This window comes from Dermacentor albipictus, chromosome 3, assembly GCF_038994185.2.
Source record: "Dermacentor albipictus isolate Rhodes 1998 colony chromosome 3, USDA_Dalb.pri_finalv2, whole genome shotgun sequence".
Classification (NCBI taxonomy): domain Eukaryota; kingdom Metazoa; phylum Arthropoda; class Arachnida; order Ixodida; family Ixodidae; genus Dermacentor; species Dermacentor albipictus.
The window spans coordinates 124,752,836-124,770,288 of record NC_091823.1 but is presented as its reverse complement, the minus strand read 5'-3'; the positions used below and the strand labels follow the sequence as shown (position 1 = coordinate 124,770,288).

The 17,453-nt window shown below is 45.5% G+C and overlaps 1 protein-coding gene across 2 annotated transcripts in view; it reads right to left on the bottom strand.

The window, feature by feature from the left end:
* The window catches only part of LOC135909444 (MAM and LDL-receptor class A domain-containing protein 1-like), a 251,164-nt gene extending 234,049 nt beyond the window's left edge, over positions 1-17,115 (bottom strand). For both annotated transcript variants that reach the window (XM_065441402.2, XM_065441403.2), the window contains exons 1-4: positions 16,845-17,115; positions 5,882-6,013; positions 3,939-4,192; positions 1,597-1,684 (exon numbers count right to left, since the gene is read on the bottom strand). In XM_065441402.2, the coding sequence (XP_065297474.2) occupies positions 1,597-1,684; positions 3,939-4,192; positions 5,882-6,013; positions 16,845-16,956 (586 nt within the window). In that variant the 5' untranslated portion in view covers positions 16,957-17,115. The remainder of the gene's footprint in view (positions 1-1,596; positions 1,685-3,938; positions 4,193-5,881; positions 6,014-16,844) is intronic.
* Positions 17,116-17,453: the final 338 nt, after the last annotated feature.

The following is a 17,453-nucleotide window of genomic DNA, read 5'->3' as shown; positions in this document are numbered from 1 at the left end:
AGGGAGCCTCCAGGTCAGATGGGGCGCCCGCAGATGCTGTCGTGCTCACTGGCGTAGGCGGGCACGACTAGGCGGCGCAACGGTAATCCTCAGCTGTTTCAGATGGCGTCGTGGCAGCTCACGGAGCACGTTGGGAGCGTGCGTGCAAGCCGCGCGTCCTGCGCAAGGCGGGAGGTGACACGCACCCAGGACGGGGGTGATGTTGCAATCCAGGTATATGTGGCTGCAGGATTCGTCTTGCTTCCTTAAGAAGGAGGTAAACGGCGTAGGAGCGGCCGTACGAAAGCTGGAGGCGGAAACCAGGAACAGTTCCTTGAGCGTCATCCGTGAGATAGCAGACCTCAGGGATGTAGGGCGGCTCACAAAACCATGCCAGCTGGCATGCGAGCCCTAAGAAGGGCTGCGCTCAGGAGCGCGGTCGAGGGCGAAGGCGGGCGCGCGCGAGAATTAGCGGGCGAGACGTAGTCGTCGGAGCGAGGAGCAATGTGACCGCTGGCTACGAGAGCGATGTTTGTGCCAGTCGAGCATCTACTAGTGCTCGCACGCCAGGTTTTGCCTGAGAGGAGAGGGCATCGCCGCGACGGCAAGTCATTTTTGCTCTGGGAAAGCCTGCGCGTTTTTGTGCCATTACCACCAGCCCGTATTCCGAATCTGCAAGATGCAGAATTTATCCTGCGAGCGTCCAAATTCTCCCTTGACAAATCAAGATGCTGAGCCGTCAGGCAGCGGTGTCCTGCGGAGAAGAATCAGCGGGCAACATGTTCAAACGTGTCACCGAGTGCCAGACAGCCCGGCGCCGCACGTCCTCTTGCCTGGAGGTCACCGCGCGCGCGAACTTTGAACCGGGTGGCCAGCGCGGACGCTGGTTGGACCTCTCGGACGACCGTCGAGTGCTGGCTTTGTATTGGGCCGTTTGAGTGACAATGGTTCTCGGGGATTATAAAGCCGCGAGGCGGCCGCCTCGAAAACCGGATCCGCCGACCCACCAGGAGCAGAGTGCCGCTCTTGATTGGGGTGAGATGTGTCACGCGTTTTCGCCCGACGTCGGCGTGCTAGAACAGTCGCGTTTGCTGTGAGCTCTCGGCCCCAGTGCCGATCCGATCATGTCCTGTATAATGATCTGTATATAGTGTATAAAGTCCCTTTTGTTATTCTCACCGACGCCAGACTCGGAGTCTTCGCTACCAATGCTCTGTCACGAAACGGGTGACGAGCGCTACGGGACCACCTCAAAGTCGTAATAGTGGTGCAGCCGTGCAAAGTCGTAACAGCGTGGCCCGTATCTCTCTCTCTCACCTGCACAGGGCTTAGCTGCTGCGCGCGCTTGTCGGCCTTTGTGGCCGCTGCTGCTTGCTCGGTCTCTCTTCGCGCAGGACGTCGGTGGCATGCAGCGTTGGTACCGCAGGCTGATGCTGCGTGCTGGCTCGAGCAGCACTGCCGCTATAGTGTGTTATTCGCGGCGCAAAACTCGAAGGACCGCTCAGCGGTGTTCAACTAGACATTAATGCTATAGCATTCCCAACTCATAAAAAGTGCATAGGTTTCCCCGGATGTTTTGTTTAATCAGCAATACTCGTACATATGTGTTAGACTTACCAGTGCATTCCCCCTTTTCCAAGCTCAAATCATCCAGAGCGAACACTCCTCTCTCATCTGGCCTTGTCTTGGAGTATAGGATGATAATCTGATAAAATTAAGAAACAGAAAAACAACACAGTTAAGCACTTATTTTCCTATAAGCATTTAGACAGACAAATCTTGTCTCATGTTATCGTATAACATGAGAGAAGAGTTCCAGCGATATTTGTCCATAATAAATGTCGAAGTTTCACCCGAAACTCGAAGCATTGGTACGAATAGCAAAGCATTAGACTATTATCCGAGATAACACCACTATCCCAGGTAAGATTCGTAGCTTTATCGGCCGTATCGATTGCAGTGGCAATTTGTCTTGTTAAAAAACAAATTGAGGGCCCTTTCACGTAAAACTATTCCAGTCTGTTTTTATTGCATTTTCCTGACTTCAAATTTACGCAGCCAACGACGCCACCAGTGCGCGGTAATCCGCAGCGTTTATTGAAAAGCCCAATCAAACGCGCTCCTTGTTTATAGGAGGTCATTTTTTTTTTTTAAAGCGAGTAGCATTCCTTACATTGAGCGGATTTCCTTATAGAATTGGTTAAAAAGAGGCGAGGAGAACGCTCAACTGGAGAGGGTTTTGATAGAACCGAGCCAGCCCAGTGAAAGTAGATAACCGTATAACGAGGCTGGTGCCGGCTTCTGCGATTGGTAGGCTTTCACTTATTTAGCTCGCGGTGGCTGATAGAAAATCGCGGCGGCGAGCAACGGCACGTTCAAATTGCCCCTTGAATGGTTCCTAGCTCCTAGCTCCTAGCACTAGCTCCGAGTAGCTAGTGCCTATGCAGTGGGCAGGCAGCCATTTTTTATTTCTTTTGGAACGGGGCAGCCTCCGGCTATTCAACAAAAAATTCAGTTTGGTTCGGAATATTCATTCGTCTCTAATGCGTACACGTTTCTTTGACGCGGTGAGTTTTCGCGGTTTTCGTGACGTCGCGTGACAGAGAGGCGAAGTGGGGGTGGCCCGGAAAAATTCGATCAAAAGCGGAGTACTGTGGCTAAAAAGGAGTCAAATCAGAAATTATTTTTCTTTCGTTCGGTCTAATCACGCATAGTCAGTGGGCACACATCATCATGATGTGTGCACACTGATTTCGCGGTTTTCCTGACGTCGCGGGACGGGCAGACGAAGTGGGGGTGGACCGGAAATTTTTTTACCATTCATGGTGGACTGAGGGCAGAACTAAAATAGAAAAATTTGCAATAGCTTTACGTTACAGCGCCCCTAATCGTTATTTTCGGAGATCATGGATTAAGGTTATTTGCTATGATAAAATAACATGCGGAACTTTCACCCGCGGGGTTGCTCAGTGGCTATGGTGTTGGGCTGCTGAGCACAAGGTCGCGGGATCGAATCCCGGCCACGGCGGCCGCATTTCGATGGGGGCAAAATGCGAAAACACCCGTGTACTTAGATTTAGGTGCACGTTAAAGAACCCCAGGTGGTCGAAATTTGCGGAGTCCTCCACTGCGGCGTGCCTCATAATCAGAAAGTGTTTTGGCACGTAAAACCCCATAATTTAATTTAATGCGGAACTTATTTTGCAAATTTCGATCCCGCGCCTTCAAATTTACATGAGATGCCCCGCTATCCTTAATAATGTAGATACGCCGTATTTCCATCTCGACCATATAAAAAAGCATGAAAGAAGAATTGGTAGTAGCGCTAAAATAAAGCACGTATCTACTTCTGTCTGAGCAAGCGCACTAGTTTATTTTTACCATATTGGGGCGATGCATTTGTCTGGCAAATTACCAAAAATGCAACAGTTTGTCATATAAGGACTACAAAAGCAATTATTTCTGAGCAATGAGCGTTAGCTGTCTCTGTGCATAACCGTAATTTTCTTGTAGCTGTCCAACCATTGTCGTGGGTTGATTCCAAATATAGTGATATCTGACGCTACGGTAAAAACCGCACGGTGGTACTGTATCATGTGACATCGTGCAGTGGTACCCGCTGCTCAGCATGTATCTGAAAACTCTATTTATTTATTTATTTATTTGTTTATCTATTTATTTATTTGTTTATCTATTTATTTTCTTCTTTTTTTAGAGTCGAACGTGGCGACAGCGAGTCTCCGCCTATGTTCATTGTTATTTCTTTTCTTCTGGCGTATGTGTACCGCTCTTATCAGTTCTCCATTATTGCAGAAAAGTGTATAAACAAGAGATAATACGGGGTCTATTCAGCTTCGTAACGCTTCTCCCTCTATGAGCGAGTCAACCACGGCACAAGAGACTACGTGCGTTCGCTAACAAAGCACACGGCAAGATCCCAAGTACATGGCTCCACAAACCTCAAACTCCTCGGCGAGCTTCTCTGAGTACCGCACTCTCTGCCAGCGGCCGGCCATGTCCGGCTGAGTGGAGTAAAATAATTTTCGTGGTCTGATGCTGTGATCCCGGAAGAATGAGGCCTTTGCAGCTTGCGTGCCGGACTGGTGGTACCAGGCAGTGAAACAGAAAGGTCCCTTAAATTTTCGGGACAGTTTAGCTTTCGGCAACCCAAGTTTTGATGTTCCTCTCGACGCGTAAGCGCTCCAGCCGTCCGCTGCATGCGACGTACGCAAAAAAAGAGGGGGGCGATGAAGTATTGTGACTGCGATAGGCGGAAACGTATTTTTATTTGAACAAACTTATGTCACTATACACTTGGGGGGGGGGGGGGGACAAAGTATAAAAAACACAACCTAAAGGTAAGCAAAACAGACCATTGAACATGCGTATATATATATATATATATATATATATATATATATATATATATATATATATATATATATATATATATATATATATATATATATATATATATATATATATATATATATATACATATATATATATATGGGCATTTCCATATCAATCGAAGCTGTAAGCGCGACGTGTAATTACTAAAAGTGGCCCAATTTATTACTACACACTTACTGCATCCTAAGTCCACTCTGTTCCCTCGCCACATCACCTTCAATTTGCGGTCTGCATCTGAGTTGTGACGTATTTTTGATTAAGCTCCCAAGTCCACGTTTACGTTTTTGATTGAAGTCGCAATCACAGCTTTTTTCCGAAAAGCGTACTGCTATGTGCTGTGGACCTTACTTAGAAATGTATTAAGGTTATTCGCATTGTTCATGTAATAACTGTTATACCTCGTATGGTTATTGTTTGCAATTTGTGAATACTGTGAAATCGTAGAAGAGAACTAGAAGACGTATGTAGAAGATGTAAAAGAAGAGGTAGGACGCTTCCGATACGGCTCTAACTGCACCATTAGCTCGCGAAACAAGCCAAGGTCGCTGACGATGGCGAAAGTTGTCATGAGAACTTTAAATAAAGGGGCCCTGAAACACTTCATGAACACAGCAAGAAAGCACTGACAATCTATTAACAAGTGTCCTGCGAACATGCGAGCCAAATATTGTTGCGCTGCATGCAGCAGGGGATTTTAAATCTCGTCTCCAAAGCAGCGAAAAATTGCATGCCCTCTCTATCGCAATCTTGCCAAGCAGCGTCATCGCATGCACATGTACCCACGAACAGCTATTGGCTGATTTCGTAATCATGAAGACATTCTCAGTATAGTAATTATAGCTCATTTGATTTGAATGAACGAAAAATATTAATGTCAGCAGTCGGAAAAAAAACTGAAAAAACATTTAACCGTTGCACAGCCGGTCTACACACGACTGTTGCGTTGATGCGTCTGCTACGGGTGGCCTTCGAGATGAAAAGCGTAGCGTAAATACCGCGACCGTCACGTGGGGCCACCACAAGCTGTTTCCCCGGCGAAAGCATTCGATATTTAGACGGTCGAGGCGGGGCATTGCTTGCCGCACCTTGCCGACTCCTCTCTGTATCTTTCAGCGTGCTAGTGAAAGGAAACCTGAAAAAAGCCACTCATTGGTCAGATATTTACGTCTGGCTTCGTTTGTGTTCGAAGGAATTGAGAAATTTTCGCAGCAGAAGATTTGTTAGGCCATGTCATTTGATAGGGATGTCATTCTACAGTTAGTCATAAAAGTGTTTCAGGTTTAATATAACATGGATTCATAATATATACTATGATATGGATTCATAATATGGTATGACGAAACTCATTTTAATTCTCAGCTCGAGAAAAAAAAAGAAGAAACTCCGATACCTAGGTGAAGCACAGTATACCATAGGGCGCTAGAATTTCATCATTTGTAGCGGTGCACGCACATCAATGAAGGGGATAACTTGCGCTGCTCTTTCTTACCAGTCTTGAGAGTGTGGTCATAGGTTGGTCCGAGTTTCATAGAGGCCACCTTGCGAGCCTCGAAGCATGCCTCTATGTTGCACTTCGACGACACCCACTCAGGGCAGATGCCTTTGTCGAAAGTGCAAGTGTCTGCGAATTGGAGAAGGAACAAAAGGTTGTTGCACGTAGGTCGCTTCGGGTTACCTGCATTTCGTGTGCTAGCGTAGTGACACATTGTGAACTGGAGATTAAGCAGAAAGTCTAATTTCGTATCGGCGCACGCATGACAACTATGCAGCGTGCGTACTTGAAGGCCGGCATGTCTAATCTTGCTACTTGCATGTCTACTATATATATATATATATATATATATATATATATATATATATATATATGCTGATGCTCGTCGCTCCGTTGGTACTATCGTGAGTTCCTGCTATCGACGGCGCATGCGCTGTTCACGCGTTGATGGTGAGAGTGTCTACAAGCGCGCGGAGAGCCTTTGGCTACAAAAACGACGCATCCTCTGCTGTCGAGTCGGGGCAGCGTTCCTTGCATTGCTGGTACTATTCTTGTGCGCGCAAACATTGGCGTTTCTTATTTGCAGCTATAGGCACACCACAGCATTTTGCACATGCAAAACCAACCGTACGCTTCAAGCTACAAGTGCTCCCAGCTTCACTTCTGTCAGCTGTCGTACACAATTAAAGCTGGAGGCCTGCAAAGCCGGTGCCGGCTTTCCGCATCGCACCAGCGTTGGATGCCTCCATAGTACGCTATCGAAGTATCCTACGCCAGCGTTCTGAAACGCCTAATAGTTGCCAAGGCCTTGTTTATGCTGCACAGATTGAGTGACCTCGTATCTTGTGTCGTGCCAAGACGCCTGCCTAGTGTATTGTGCGCACACCGTCTTAAGAGCTTCAGCGTAACAGCAAACATTGCTATTGCTTTCCACGCTCCGCCCATTCAACGAGAATTTTCTTGCACTTATACTTGCATGCTGCAACTTATGTCATCATCGTCCTCTCCGACTGTTTTATTAAGAATTTATGGGTGTGGCGAAGTATATAAAAAGTTCACGCAGAACTCCTTTGGTGGTTGTCGAAGTAGGCGTAATCATTGTGCAACTTGATTATCTCCACACAGCCCCTTGTCGACCTGATCTGACCATCATAAATCCTTATCAACCCTTATCGGTCGTTATCAGCCTTATCTGGATAGGTTCGAGCACTATCAGCTCTTATGGGTTGGTAGTAGCCTTATCGCGATCGATCTGACAGTTATCAACCCTGATCTGTCTTTAGAAACCTTATTGGACCTGATCCGACGCCCATAAACTCATAGCGGTCCTTATGAACCTTTTCGGACTTGATCCTAGCCTTGTAAATCTTTATCGGTCCTTTACAACCTAATCAGAATTACTCTTATCATAATGGTAAGCCCTTATCGCTCTTTAGCAGATTATCTATCCGCGTGAAACCCTTATCAACCACGACGACACCCATATAACGCCCATCATCACACCTTATCATCATTATTAACTCACTGATTGTTTATCTGTCTGTGTCACACGACGTGAAGCACATGAGCCCTCAGAGATCGGTCGCATTTCAGCCGCTGAAGAAACGCCCAAACGGAAGCGCATCCCGCGACCACCGAAAAGCATCGGGATGTGGCGTGTTTAACATTTAATTTTCGTAAAATCGCAATTTTCCTGATTTCTACAATGATCCAAGTCACCTCTACATATCGTCCATGTGATGGCTTTCACTTCACCATCACTCAGTTTTTCAACAGAGCGTTGAGACAAACGCTTTTCATCTGACATTTGTTTTGTATCGCCGGTAAAACACATTCATACATTCACCTTCTGCAAGCGTGGATGTTTAGCCAGTGGGTAAAACACTCGGCTTCTGATCGTGTGGTCAATCGTAGGTTCACAACTCACCACCGCGATGGTTTTTCCTATCGGATTTATTTTGCTTGATGCATTAATTTCTTCATAGTTATTCTTCTCACGTGACAGACGGGCGCACGACGGACGAGTTTTCTCGTTGGGTGGGCATACGAATGCTTACGCATTTATAATCTGTACGGAGGTAACTTAGCTTATCAGAAGCTATAGCATCTGAAGTTCGTAAAGCTAAGGCGCACTTTCATGAAGGCCCACCTGTGAAGTTTATTGACCCTTTTCGTGGCGATGCCGTGGTCGCTGCCATGTTTGTTTACGTGGTGACGCGTCCATTGCGTGCCTCAACTGCCTCCGTTGCGTCCGTGTTTACAATAGGTTAGTATGACGAGGGTGCGGCTTGACAAACCTATGTTTAGGGAGGTATCGTAGACGGTGACTGGGTGGACAATATGAAGCTTTGGCCACAGCTTCAGAGAACATGCGAAAGCGATTTGGACATTGCTGATTAAGTTGTATCCAAACGGCGCGTGCTGCGTATATCGTGCTTGTTCTAAAAGCGGTGCCGAATATACATGTGTTCCAAGCTATCCAAACTTTCCGCTCGTGAATGGAATCAGGATTAGTGTATTTTGCTCTTCGTTCTTTATCTGGCAAATATTTTGAAGCAGCGGCTTGTCACATTGCTGACTTCCACAGATTTTTCTTGCTGTGCGCAAGTAGGCTTGAAACGTTGTTGTTTTGTACGTTGTCATACCTTGTAGCAAAGTTGTATCATCGCTAATAACTCGCTTACTCTTGTGGACCGTCACGAAGCATTCAGCTTCGACCATTCTGGTGCTATATCAGTGCAGCCCGTCGCTTATTGTGCGTATGTGGTACGCATATATTCAAATGTGCGCCTATTTACTCATCGACACACTGGCGAAAGAGTAGGCATAAGTTTCCGTGCTGGCTAGGGTAGATGTGTATGGATATATATAGAGAGAGAGATTGTAAAAAGGAAGAGGCGCTATTTTCTGCAGCCCTTCAGAAATCACGATTCAGTGGTGCGCGATACTTACTATGGCAGGAAGCGGCGCTACTCCCTTTGTCGTTGTTTAACGAGCAGGGCTCACTTTCGCCGACGTTCCAGGGCTGAAGAACTTTGTTTGAAGGTTAGTGATACAACGCTGGTGGATGAGCAAATTTTGGGTTCCTCGAGGAAAGCCGGGCATCTCGAAGTGCCGGTAACAAGTACGGACAGTTGCAGCAGCGGTCCGCGAACGTGGCCACACAGATTCATTTCATTCCCTAATATGCCAGTCACTATCTTTGCAGCCGCCTACTGCGCGCGTCTTTGTTGATTGTTGCTGTTGAGGCTAGCGGCAACTACTGATGTATATTTCTTAAACACGGCAAAAATTGAAGGCATCATGTATCACCGCCACCAACGGACGCGAAACAGAAGACCCGGCACAAGCGCTCTACAGCTGAAGCTTCAATTAAAATGCATGACAAATGTATACCGTATATGCAAGGCGAAACGCCGCAAAACGAAAACGGATGGAAATCCAAGAAAACATGCTTCGAAAGTACCTATCGAGACCCTGCACGTGTGTACACATGTGATTCAAGCATGCGCATTGGTTATTGTCTTGGAGAAATGAAGCGCTGAGTTATCCGCAGGTGCGAGTGCACAAGAATATGAAGTGTTCTAGCTTTCTCTCGAGTACGGGAGTTTTGTTGTCCCATGATGATATCAGTATTCGCAAAATCCAATGTGCAACCGCACGGATGACAACGGCTAGATAAATGGGAACTGGGTGTGCCTTTGTAATGACTTCCGGTGTTCTTTCATGGGGACTTTGAAGCAGCGCCTAGTCCGGCAAGTTTACATTTTTCACAATGTGCACTTTTCAGCAGGAAAACGGCGCCTGGTAATCAACACCATGGGGCATCAAGCTTCAGGTGTGTTTTACTGGACAATCACTGTCCTCATTTGCTTCTCTACCTTGACCCTTCATTAACCGGCCGCATAAACAGCAGAAACAACAAAAAGACAACGTCGACTGCGTACCTAGCCAACCCCTTTAAGTCAGGGCTATGCAAAGCGCAGGGGTAAACTTTCAACGTTTTTTTGCCTAATAAGAGCTTAGGTTAATCAGGTTTCTTCTTTCCAACGACTTTCAACTTTTAAGCAGACCGGCAAAAGAAAAGTGTGGCGAGTGAGCTCGTGCAAGACGAAATGAAATGCAGAAGTGAACATTGGAGGCATGGACATTCGCAAAAGAGTCAAAGGCCCACTAAAAATATTCTGTAACCATGTAAATTCACAAAGAGCTAGCTATAAGGGGTGAAGGCAGTAACATATTCAAAGGAGACGATACGCTGCGGTACATCAGAGACGTTATTAGTGATAACTTCGGCCCAAAAGAAAGCGTAGTTCAGACTGGAACAGGTCCATCAACAACAGAGAAGCCTGAGAGAAAATTGAAATTGATGGGGTTTTACGTGCTAAAACCACTTTCTAATTATGAGGCACGCCGTAGTGGAGAACTCCGGAAATTTTGACTACCTAGGGTTCTTTAACGTGCACCTAAATCTAAGCACACGGGTGTTTTCGCATTTCGCCCCCATCGAAATGTGGCCGCCGTGGCCGGGATTCGATCCCGCGACCTCGTGCTCAGCAGCCTAACACCATAGCCACTGAGCAACCACGACGGGTAAGCCTGAGAGATCAAAATTTAGCATATAAACATTTTACTGAAAAGAAAAAGCAGAAGAAAATGCCCCTAATAACAGGGCAGTAGGAACCGATGAAATCGCAATATAGTTAAACAATAAGCTCGGCCCGAAAAGTAAGGCACTGCTGACTAATGCCGTAGAGCAACTGATTAGAATGAAGGAGATTGCGGTTGAATGGTGTGAAAGCAAGATGAAAGCTCATCTACAAATTCAAAGGGGATACGGATACGTCGAACTGGGAAAGGCCGTTTAAAGTTACGTCGGTTCCATATAGAATTTCTATGCACGCCACAAAATCAGAACTACCGAAGTGGATGAAGAAAAATGACGTACTGAAGGAAATACAGAATGATTTCCGGCCAGGCAGACGCTTAGATGATTGTTTTACTAACTCAGTGCATAAAGAATTAGCGAGCTCAGAATAGAACTTCATGGATAGCATGTCTAGATATTAAGGGAGCCTACATAGAGAGGGAATCATTATGCTGTATTCCAAGTACGAAGCCATAGAGGACGATTTCATGGAGCCGCTGAGGAAGATATATAGAGACAACCAAGTACAAATGCTATGGGAAGGCCGAAAATGTAAGGAAGTGGGGGAAATTCACCAAAGACTGAAGCAAGGATGTCCCCTGTTTCCGTTCTTATTCACGTTTTGCGTTGTGGGGGCAGAAAGAGGACTTGAAAACATATAGCTATGCTTTGATTTGTCGTACATGCGTAATGGAAAAATGGTGCAACAGAAGGTGCCCGGACCGATGTATGCGGACGGCATAGTGCTGCTAGCGGACAACGAAGGAGATTTACAAATACTTGCGAATATCTGTGACAATGCAACGGCAAATCTAGGCCATAATTTTAACCCAGAGACAGCGGATATTATGGCCTTTAATGAAACGACGAGTAATTACGTGGTGTCAATTCAGCAGCAAGCCATAGCCACAGTGAGGTAATATAAGTACCTTGGCGCATGCATAAAGAAAGGAAAGCCATGCTCAACCACCCACCAAGATAATCTGAAAGTAAAGGGGAAGCGCGATAATGAAATAGAGTACTTTGGGGCCACAATAAATATGTGGTGGTGCGTGCAATCTGGAAAGGAGTAACTGCAAGTTAACCAACGATTGGTAGGCCGGTTGGCTTCGGGAGTCCACGGCGAAATCACAAATGAGGCAGTGCAGCTGACATAGGTAGGGCTTCATTTGAAGTCAGAGAGGCCCAGAACGAAATTAGTTTTGAAGAAAGACTCAAGAACATCGATCGAACTAAATGGGTGGCTAGAGTGCACAAATATCTCTACCTGAAAACCGCGGGCATAGAATGGAGGAACAGGCCAAGATTGTTGGCAAACAACTGAAGGGTACTTGAAAGTGCAAATAGACAGGCAGGATTCATCAAAAAGACAGTGATAGAAACAGACACTGAATTGGGTGAAATGAACGGAAACAAAACAAGGCTATGGAGATTTAAAAGAATGAGAAGAAACAAATTTCAAGAGAACAAATGTAGGATAAAACAAAAGTGCCTTGCTATCTGAGACTCGAGCTGGTTGCTTAAGGACAAAAACATACCAGAATGAATATTTGCAACAAGATGGGCATGCGTATGCTGCAGCAAAAATCTGCAGTCCACTCTGCGCGTCCCAATGGAATGCGAAGGGATTCACCAGGTGAGACCAATAGGTAAGATACACCTTCCAGAAACGCTTGGATGTAACGTGGACGGAAGCATCAACTGGTCATTGGTCGAGAATAGCAAGATACGTTTAGAGTATTAGTGGAAAATATAGGGGAGGAAATTGATGCGACCAGGATTTATTACAGGCATTGGTATCGATGCAATGTAGATGGAGAAGTTTTCAGGGCGAGAAAGAAGATTAAACTGATGTTATCAAAAATGCTGGAATGAAAAGCATGTAAAGCATGCCTGCGTAACTCGAGCAGCCTGGGGGCAGTTTGTCACAGCCCCTTATCATAAGAGATGCCGATAAATAAACATCGTCATCATCGAAGCGGGAGAGATAATCCCGCCTGCTGCGAGGCCCATTTCTCAGCATTCGAACGCACCGGTGCGTCATGCATTTCGAATGCTATGCCCGCAGGCTTCGGTGTGTAGCCGCTAGATGGCGCCGGGTGTTTTTAGGGGACCGTGAAAGCGGAGTCCCGCTGCAGTAGACGCCTCATCATAATTCCTTTGGATGGTGGCCATATGTTGTATCGCTGTATTGCTTAAATACTAAAGGCTGTATCATCGACAGTCAATGTGAGGAGGATTCTGCGAATATTTTTTTTTCTTGTTGCCATAGCAATTACAAGGAAACTACATGCGTATTTCTGCCATCGGCATCGACGTCGGCATCGCCCTGAGTTTCCGTTTAAAGTCCAAGTGCGAAAAAATCGTCCTCGCGTGCCGTTTGCGGTACGTGCGAGGAACGCTTGCGAGGGTGAGCCGGAGATCGCGGCTCGATCTTGCGCACGCAATGGTGGAAAGCGGGGAGGAAGCGCACCGCCTTCCGTCGCGCGCAAGGCTTCAGGGGGAGGGTAGGCAGGCGGGACGCGTTCTATTGCGGGCAGCCCGGGCGGCCGCGTGCGCCCGGCTGTACGTTGAAAGCCATCTGCGACGGGTACAGAGTCCGGGCTGAGCTGTGTTTTCGCGGCGTTCTTCGCGTTGATGCGAGCGGCTGCACGAAGTTCGATTCGCTCGTGGCTGCGGCCGCGTTTCTTCACTGCTGCGTTTTGACGGCGAGTTTCCGCGGTCATCGTGTGAGATGTGTTCACGTTGGCTTGTAAGCGCCTGACACCTTGCTTGTGAATTTAGTAAGTATGCGTGTTTTTACAAGTTCGTACGGCCGACAGAACTACTATCCTTATTTTGTATAGCGGTCCACTAATCTTCTATCGAAATAGATGGTTCGCCTTTTTCCAAAAGAAAGCAAAATCGAATACAGACGCACTGCTCCTTATGATCGCACACCATGGTTTCGCAGACACATAATGTTTAAATTTTTAAAAACAAAGCGATGCGCAAAATAATTTGGTTCAACGGTGACATCCGTCAAGGCACTGATAGCTGAATTTTGTAGCTAGCTACACTTTGTGGTCGAAGGTGCAAGTACGACAATGAGAGGTGTGAAAAATAAAAGTTCGGTTTCCTTTGGGTCCGCATTTGCTGATAGTTCCGTAAATATATATACATTATAGGCGCGTTAACTCAATCAATAACCCTTCATCGGGGCGACCTTAAGAAAGTGAGAAATAAGACTAGTTTGCCACTTTTATTCGTGCGAGGGTAAGAACACAAATACAGCTTACAGGACATGGTAGACATGACAAGGTGCGTGTGGTTGACCATGCCTGAGGGAATTTTACCTATTCTACTTTGTAGTTGTTGGTTGTGGTTAGGCTATGTTTGCGCGCTATAAATAGTGCTTTTACGAATAAACCACGCCAGTTAGCTGTCAGCGCTTGTCATTTTCTCTTATGATACCTCGACCCGTCCTCTTATCTCGTGAGGTTGCAAAATTATTTAGTGTATTGATGTTTGAATCCTTTGGGAGGTAATGCCCCATAAATAAGTCTTTTGAATAAGCAAACCAACACTTCTCCTTGGTGGGGTAGTTATACTAGGGAAAAAAATGAATAAAGTATTCCTTCTCTGCAATAAATCTCGACGCGATGGCGATGAGTGGGGCGAAAAATGTTCACTTCCGATGTCGTTGCGCTAAAACAGAGCAGGCAGCGAGGCACACGAATTCCTTTAGCGAGCGTATTGCTCGAGGTTATGCTGTTTCATCCATTCTCATTCTGATCACGAAAGTGTTTGAAAAGAATTGTGCGCTTTCGTTAGGCAGAAAGAGAAGGTGCGTAGAGTGTTCATTCGATAAGCGCAGCTGTGGTATCTCAAATAGACAGTGGGCGTCTCCGCGCACGTTCTTTCTCTTTGAGATAAGGCCAATTACAATGTTATCGGCACCGTCGACCTTAAGAGGAGAGAACAAGTGATCTACTGAGTTGCTCTGGACGTCGTGTGCGCCAGGTAGGCGCACACGACCCACTCTATCCCACTCTGTCTGTAACCGCTCTATCCTCTGTCATTAATTCCCAGTCCATTACTTCCTCAGAGCAACTTCGAAGTGAGGACTATGCCCTAATGGACGCTGATAAAGCATTACAAGGCGCACGTATCAATCTGGGCTGATGAGTTCTGCACTGATCTTTAAATGAGTACAAGAATGTCACTGTTCATGGTCTGCCTTTCTTTTTTTATGTTACTCATAACGGCAGAGTAACTTGACATTGCTTCCAATTTACGTGTTGAAGGAAAGTGAAATAAACATATGTATATGTATAGGAAGCCAAGAAAGACACCAAGGACAACACAGCGAAAATTATTATAGTGCATTACGAAATGGACTTAAATAAATAATAAATTATTGGCAATGAAAGGGGATTGAATGAAAGTGGATTTCCATAATTCAATTAGTAAGTACAAGTAATTTCCCCTATGTTGTCCTTGGTGTCGTGGTTGGTTCGCTTCTTATATTATGATAAATAAAGATCGGCCCTCTCGGTTAACCCCGTTTCTTTTCTCTGTCTCTCTCTCTCCCCATATATATATATATATATATATATATATATATATATATATATATATATATATATATATATATATATATATATATATATATATATATATATATATATATATATATATATATATTTGTTTCCCGTGTGTCACTCGCATTTGCTAAGTCTCTTTTATAATGTCCTTGTACCCGCGTCAAAAAGTGGTCTTCCCGTCGCCATTACACTTGTGTCTTAAGACGAAATAAAACAACACGTTCTTGCAATTTTTTTATCTAAACCTCGATTTATGTTAGGTGTTAGTACACCAACACGTTTACGAGTGCGCTACAATGCGAGGCAATGTAATAGACGTAATGCCCATACCTGGGCTTACAGTCAAAAACTGCGAAATTATGCGCATGAGCAGAAGGCACCTTTACACCCCGCCGAGGTTCAACCTAGGCTACCGATGTGCGGAAATTTAGGCTTTGGAATGCGAGGCCATTTCGAAAGTTTTTGCTGGAGTAATTACCCACGGAAGCTCAACTTCATTAAACAAAAATCTCACTTAGTAAAAAAAAAATAGGGCAAGTAACTTCTCAGCATCGCAGAAGCGACGTTTACATCAGTCTGAACAAAAAAATTGAGAGAGAAATGAATAAAGAAATTCCATGTGCTGCTTTGCATGATATCTAAGGTATTTCTCGTGAATTGCCAAAAATTAAATGTGTCCTAAGCAGCGTTTCGTTCTTTAGACTTTTTAATTCACAATCACAATGGAGTTAAATATCGCGGCTATGGCCCGATTACCTGAAAAGCATTTTCTTGCCACCCAAGGCGGGTTATATGGAGCAGGCAGTGGGCTCCAGCTATAGAGCACCGAGACCTAACCTCCACGTGATGCGACGCATGGACTTGATTGTGAAATGCAAAGAATAGCTATATTAATGCAAATCATTCTTCTTAAGTGCCGCCGGGAGGTGACAGGGGGGAGGGGGGTTATCTGGCCGTTCGGTGGGTAGATCCCGGTGATACGCAGCCTATCTCACCGTTTTCGTAGGCTCATAGTGGTGATAGTGCTGCCTAAAATTATGTGTCACAGAGGTGACCGATGTGTGCCACTTGGGTTAATTGGCGATTGTCGCTGGGGCAACTGAGCGCATGCCCGGTTGCCACGGCGTATGTTAGACTGTGTTTTAGTTTGCTTTCAATCTTAATATTTGCCATTAGAAGCATTCTGTCTTACTTACTTCAAACGTAAATAATGCAGCATGTAATATTTACGTAGCCTTTCGATAGGCAACGGTTACAAATTATTCATACAAGCGTTTTCTACAAATCACATGTTTCACATTACGTTGACGTCAACTACAGTTCAGTCAGCCCTTTTCTTTTTTTTTATCTCGGGCTCAATGTCCATAAATGATATTCTTCACATTGGTGTTAAAAACATTTCTCAAAGTAGTTTCCTTCATTGTTATTCTCGATCTCACATATTTCTAGCAAAATGGTACGATTACTGCAGGAATCATTCGACCATAAATATTTCATTGAATTTTCCTGCAATTCTTCCACTATTCACTCTATTCTTCATAGGGGGAAACCTTGAACACCAAAATATTTTCGAAGTGAGAAACAAGAATAGGCTAGCTGCAAAGCTTGGGAGAGTGCCTCATTTCAAGGCAATTAAGACATTTCACTCATAAATGCCGTCTTTTTCTAGCCTAACTTTCTCACGATCCTAGCATCAAAACATCATGCAAAATATTGTAACACTTACCGGCAGCAGCGACTGAGATGAAAGGAAAAAGCAGAACCAGCGACAGTGCTAGGACACGTGGGGTGTGAAACGACGACATTGCTAGAAGCGACGGTCCTCGATCAGGCACCATCGTAGGCGAAACCCCTCCGGCTGCAAAACCGTAGCAGCCTCGTAAGAGGGTACGCGTATGGAGGTCCGATGCGGAAAAATGAATTTATGCACCTTACACGTGACCAACACTATTCTGATATATCCTGGGAAGAACGCGGTGGGCGTCACCTAGCAGACGCCATGGCCGGATCTGCACACAGCTTGGGAAAGATAGCGGGAGACTTGAAAGTGATAGCGTGTGCGGATAACATTTATCGGTGGAAACAATGGACCGCGTTGTGGAACCTCCTGACAGAAACATTCCTCTCGTTACGCTGCTACCTCATTTTCGACCGCTAAACCTCGCGTTGTGCTTCCCGCACGGACGTCGTAACGAGAGCCTAGACTTTCACACCACCCTCGTCTAACCTCTTCTATTTTTTGGGGGGGAACTCGATTTTCGTTAAGCTTTCTCTTGCACTTGGCGGCATTCTTTTGTTTTTCTCTCTATCGTTTTTTTTTATGAAACGGTTTTTG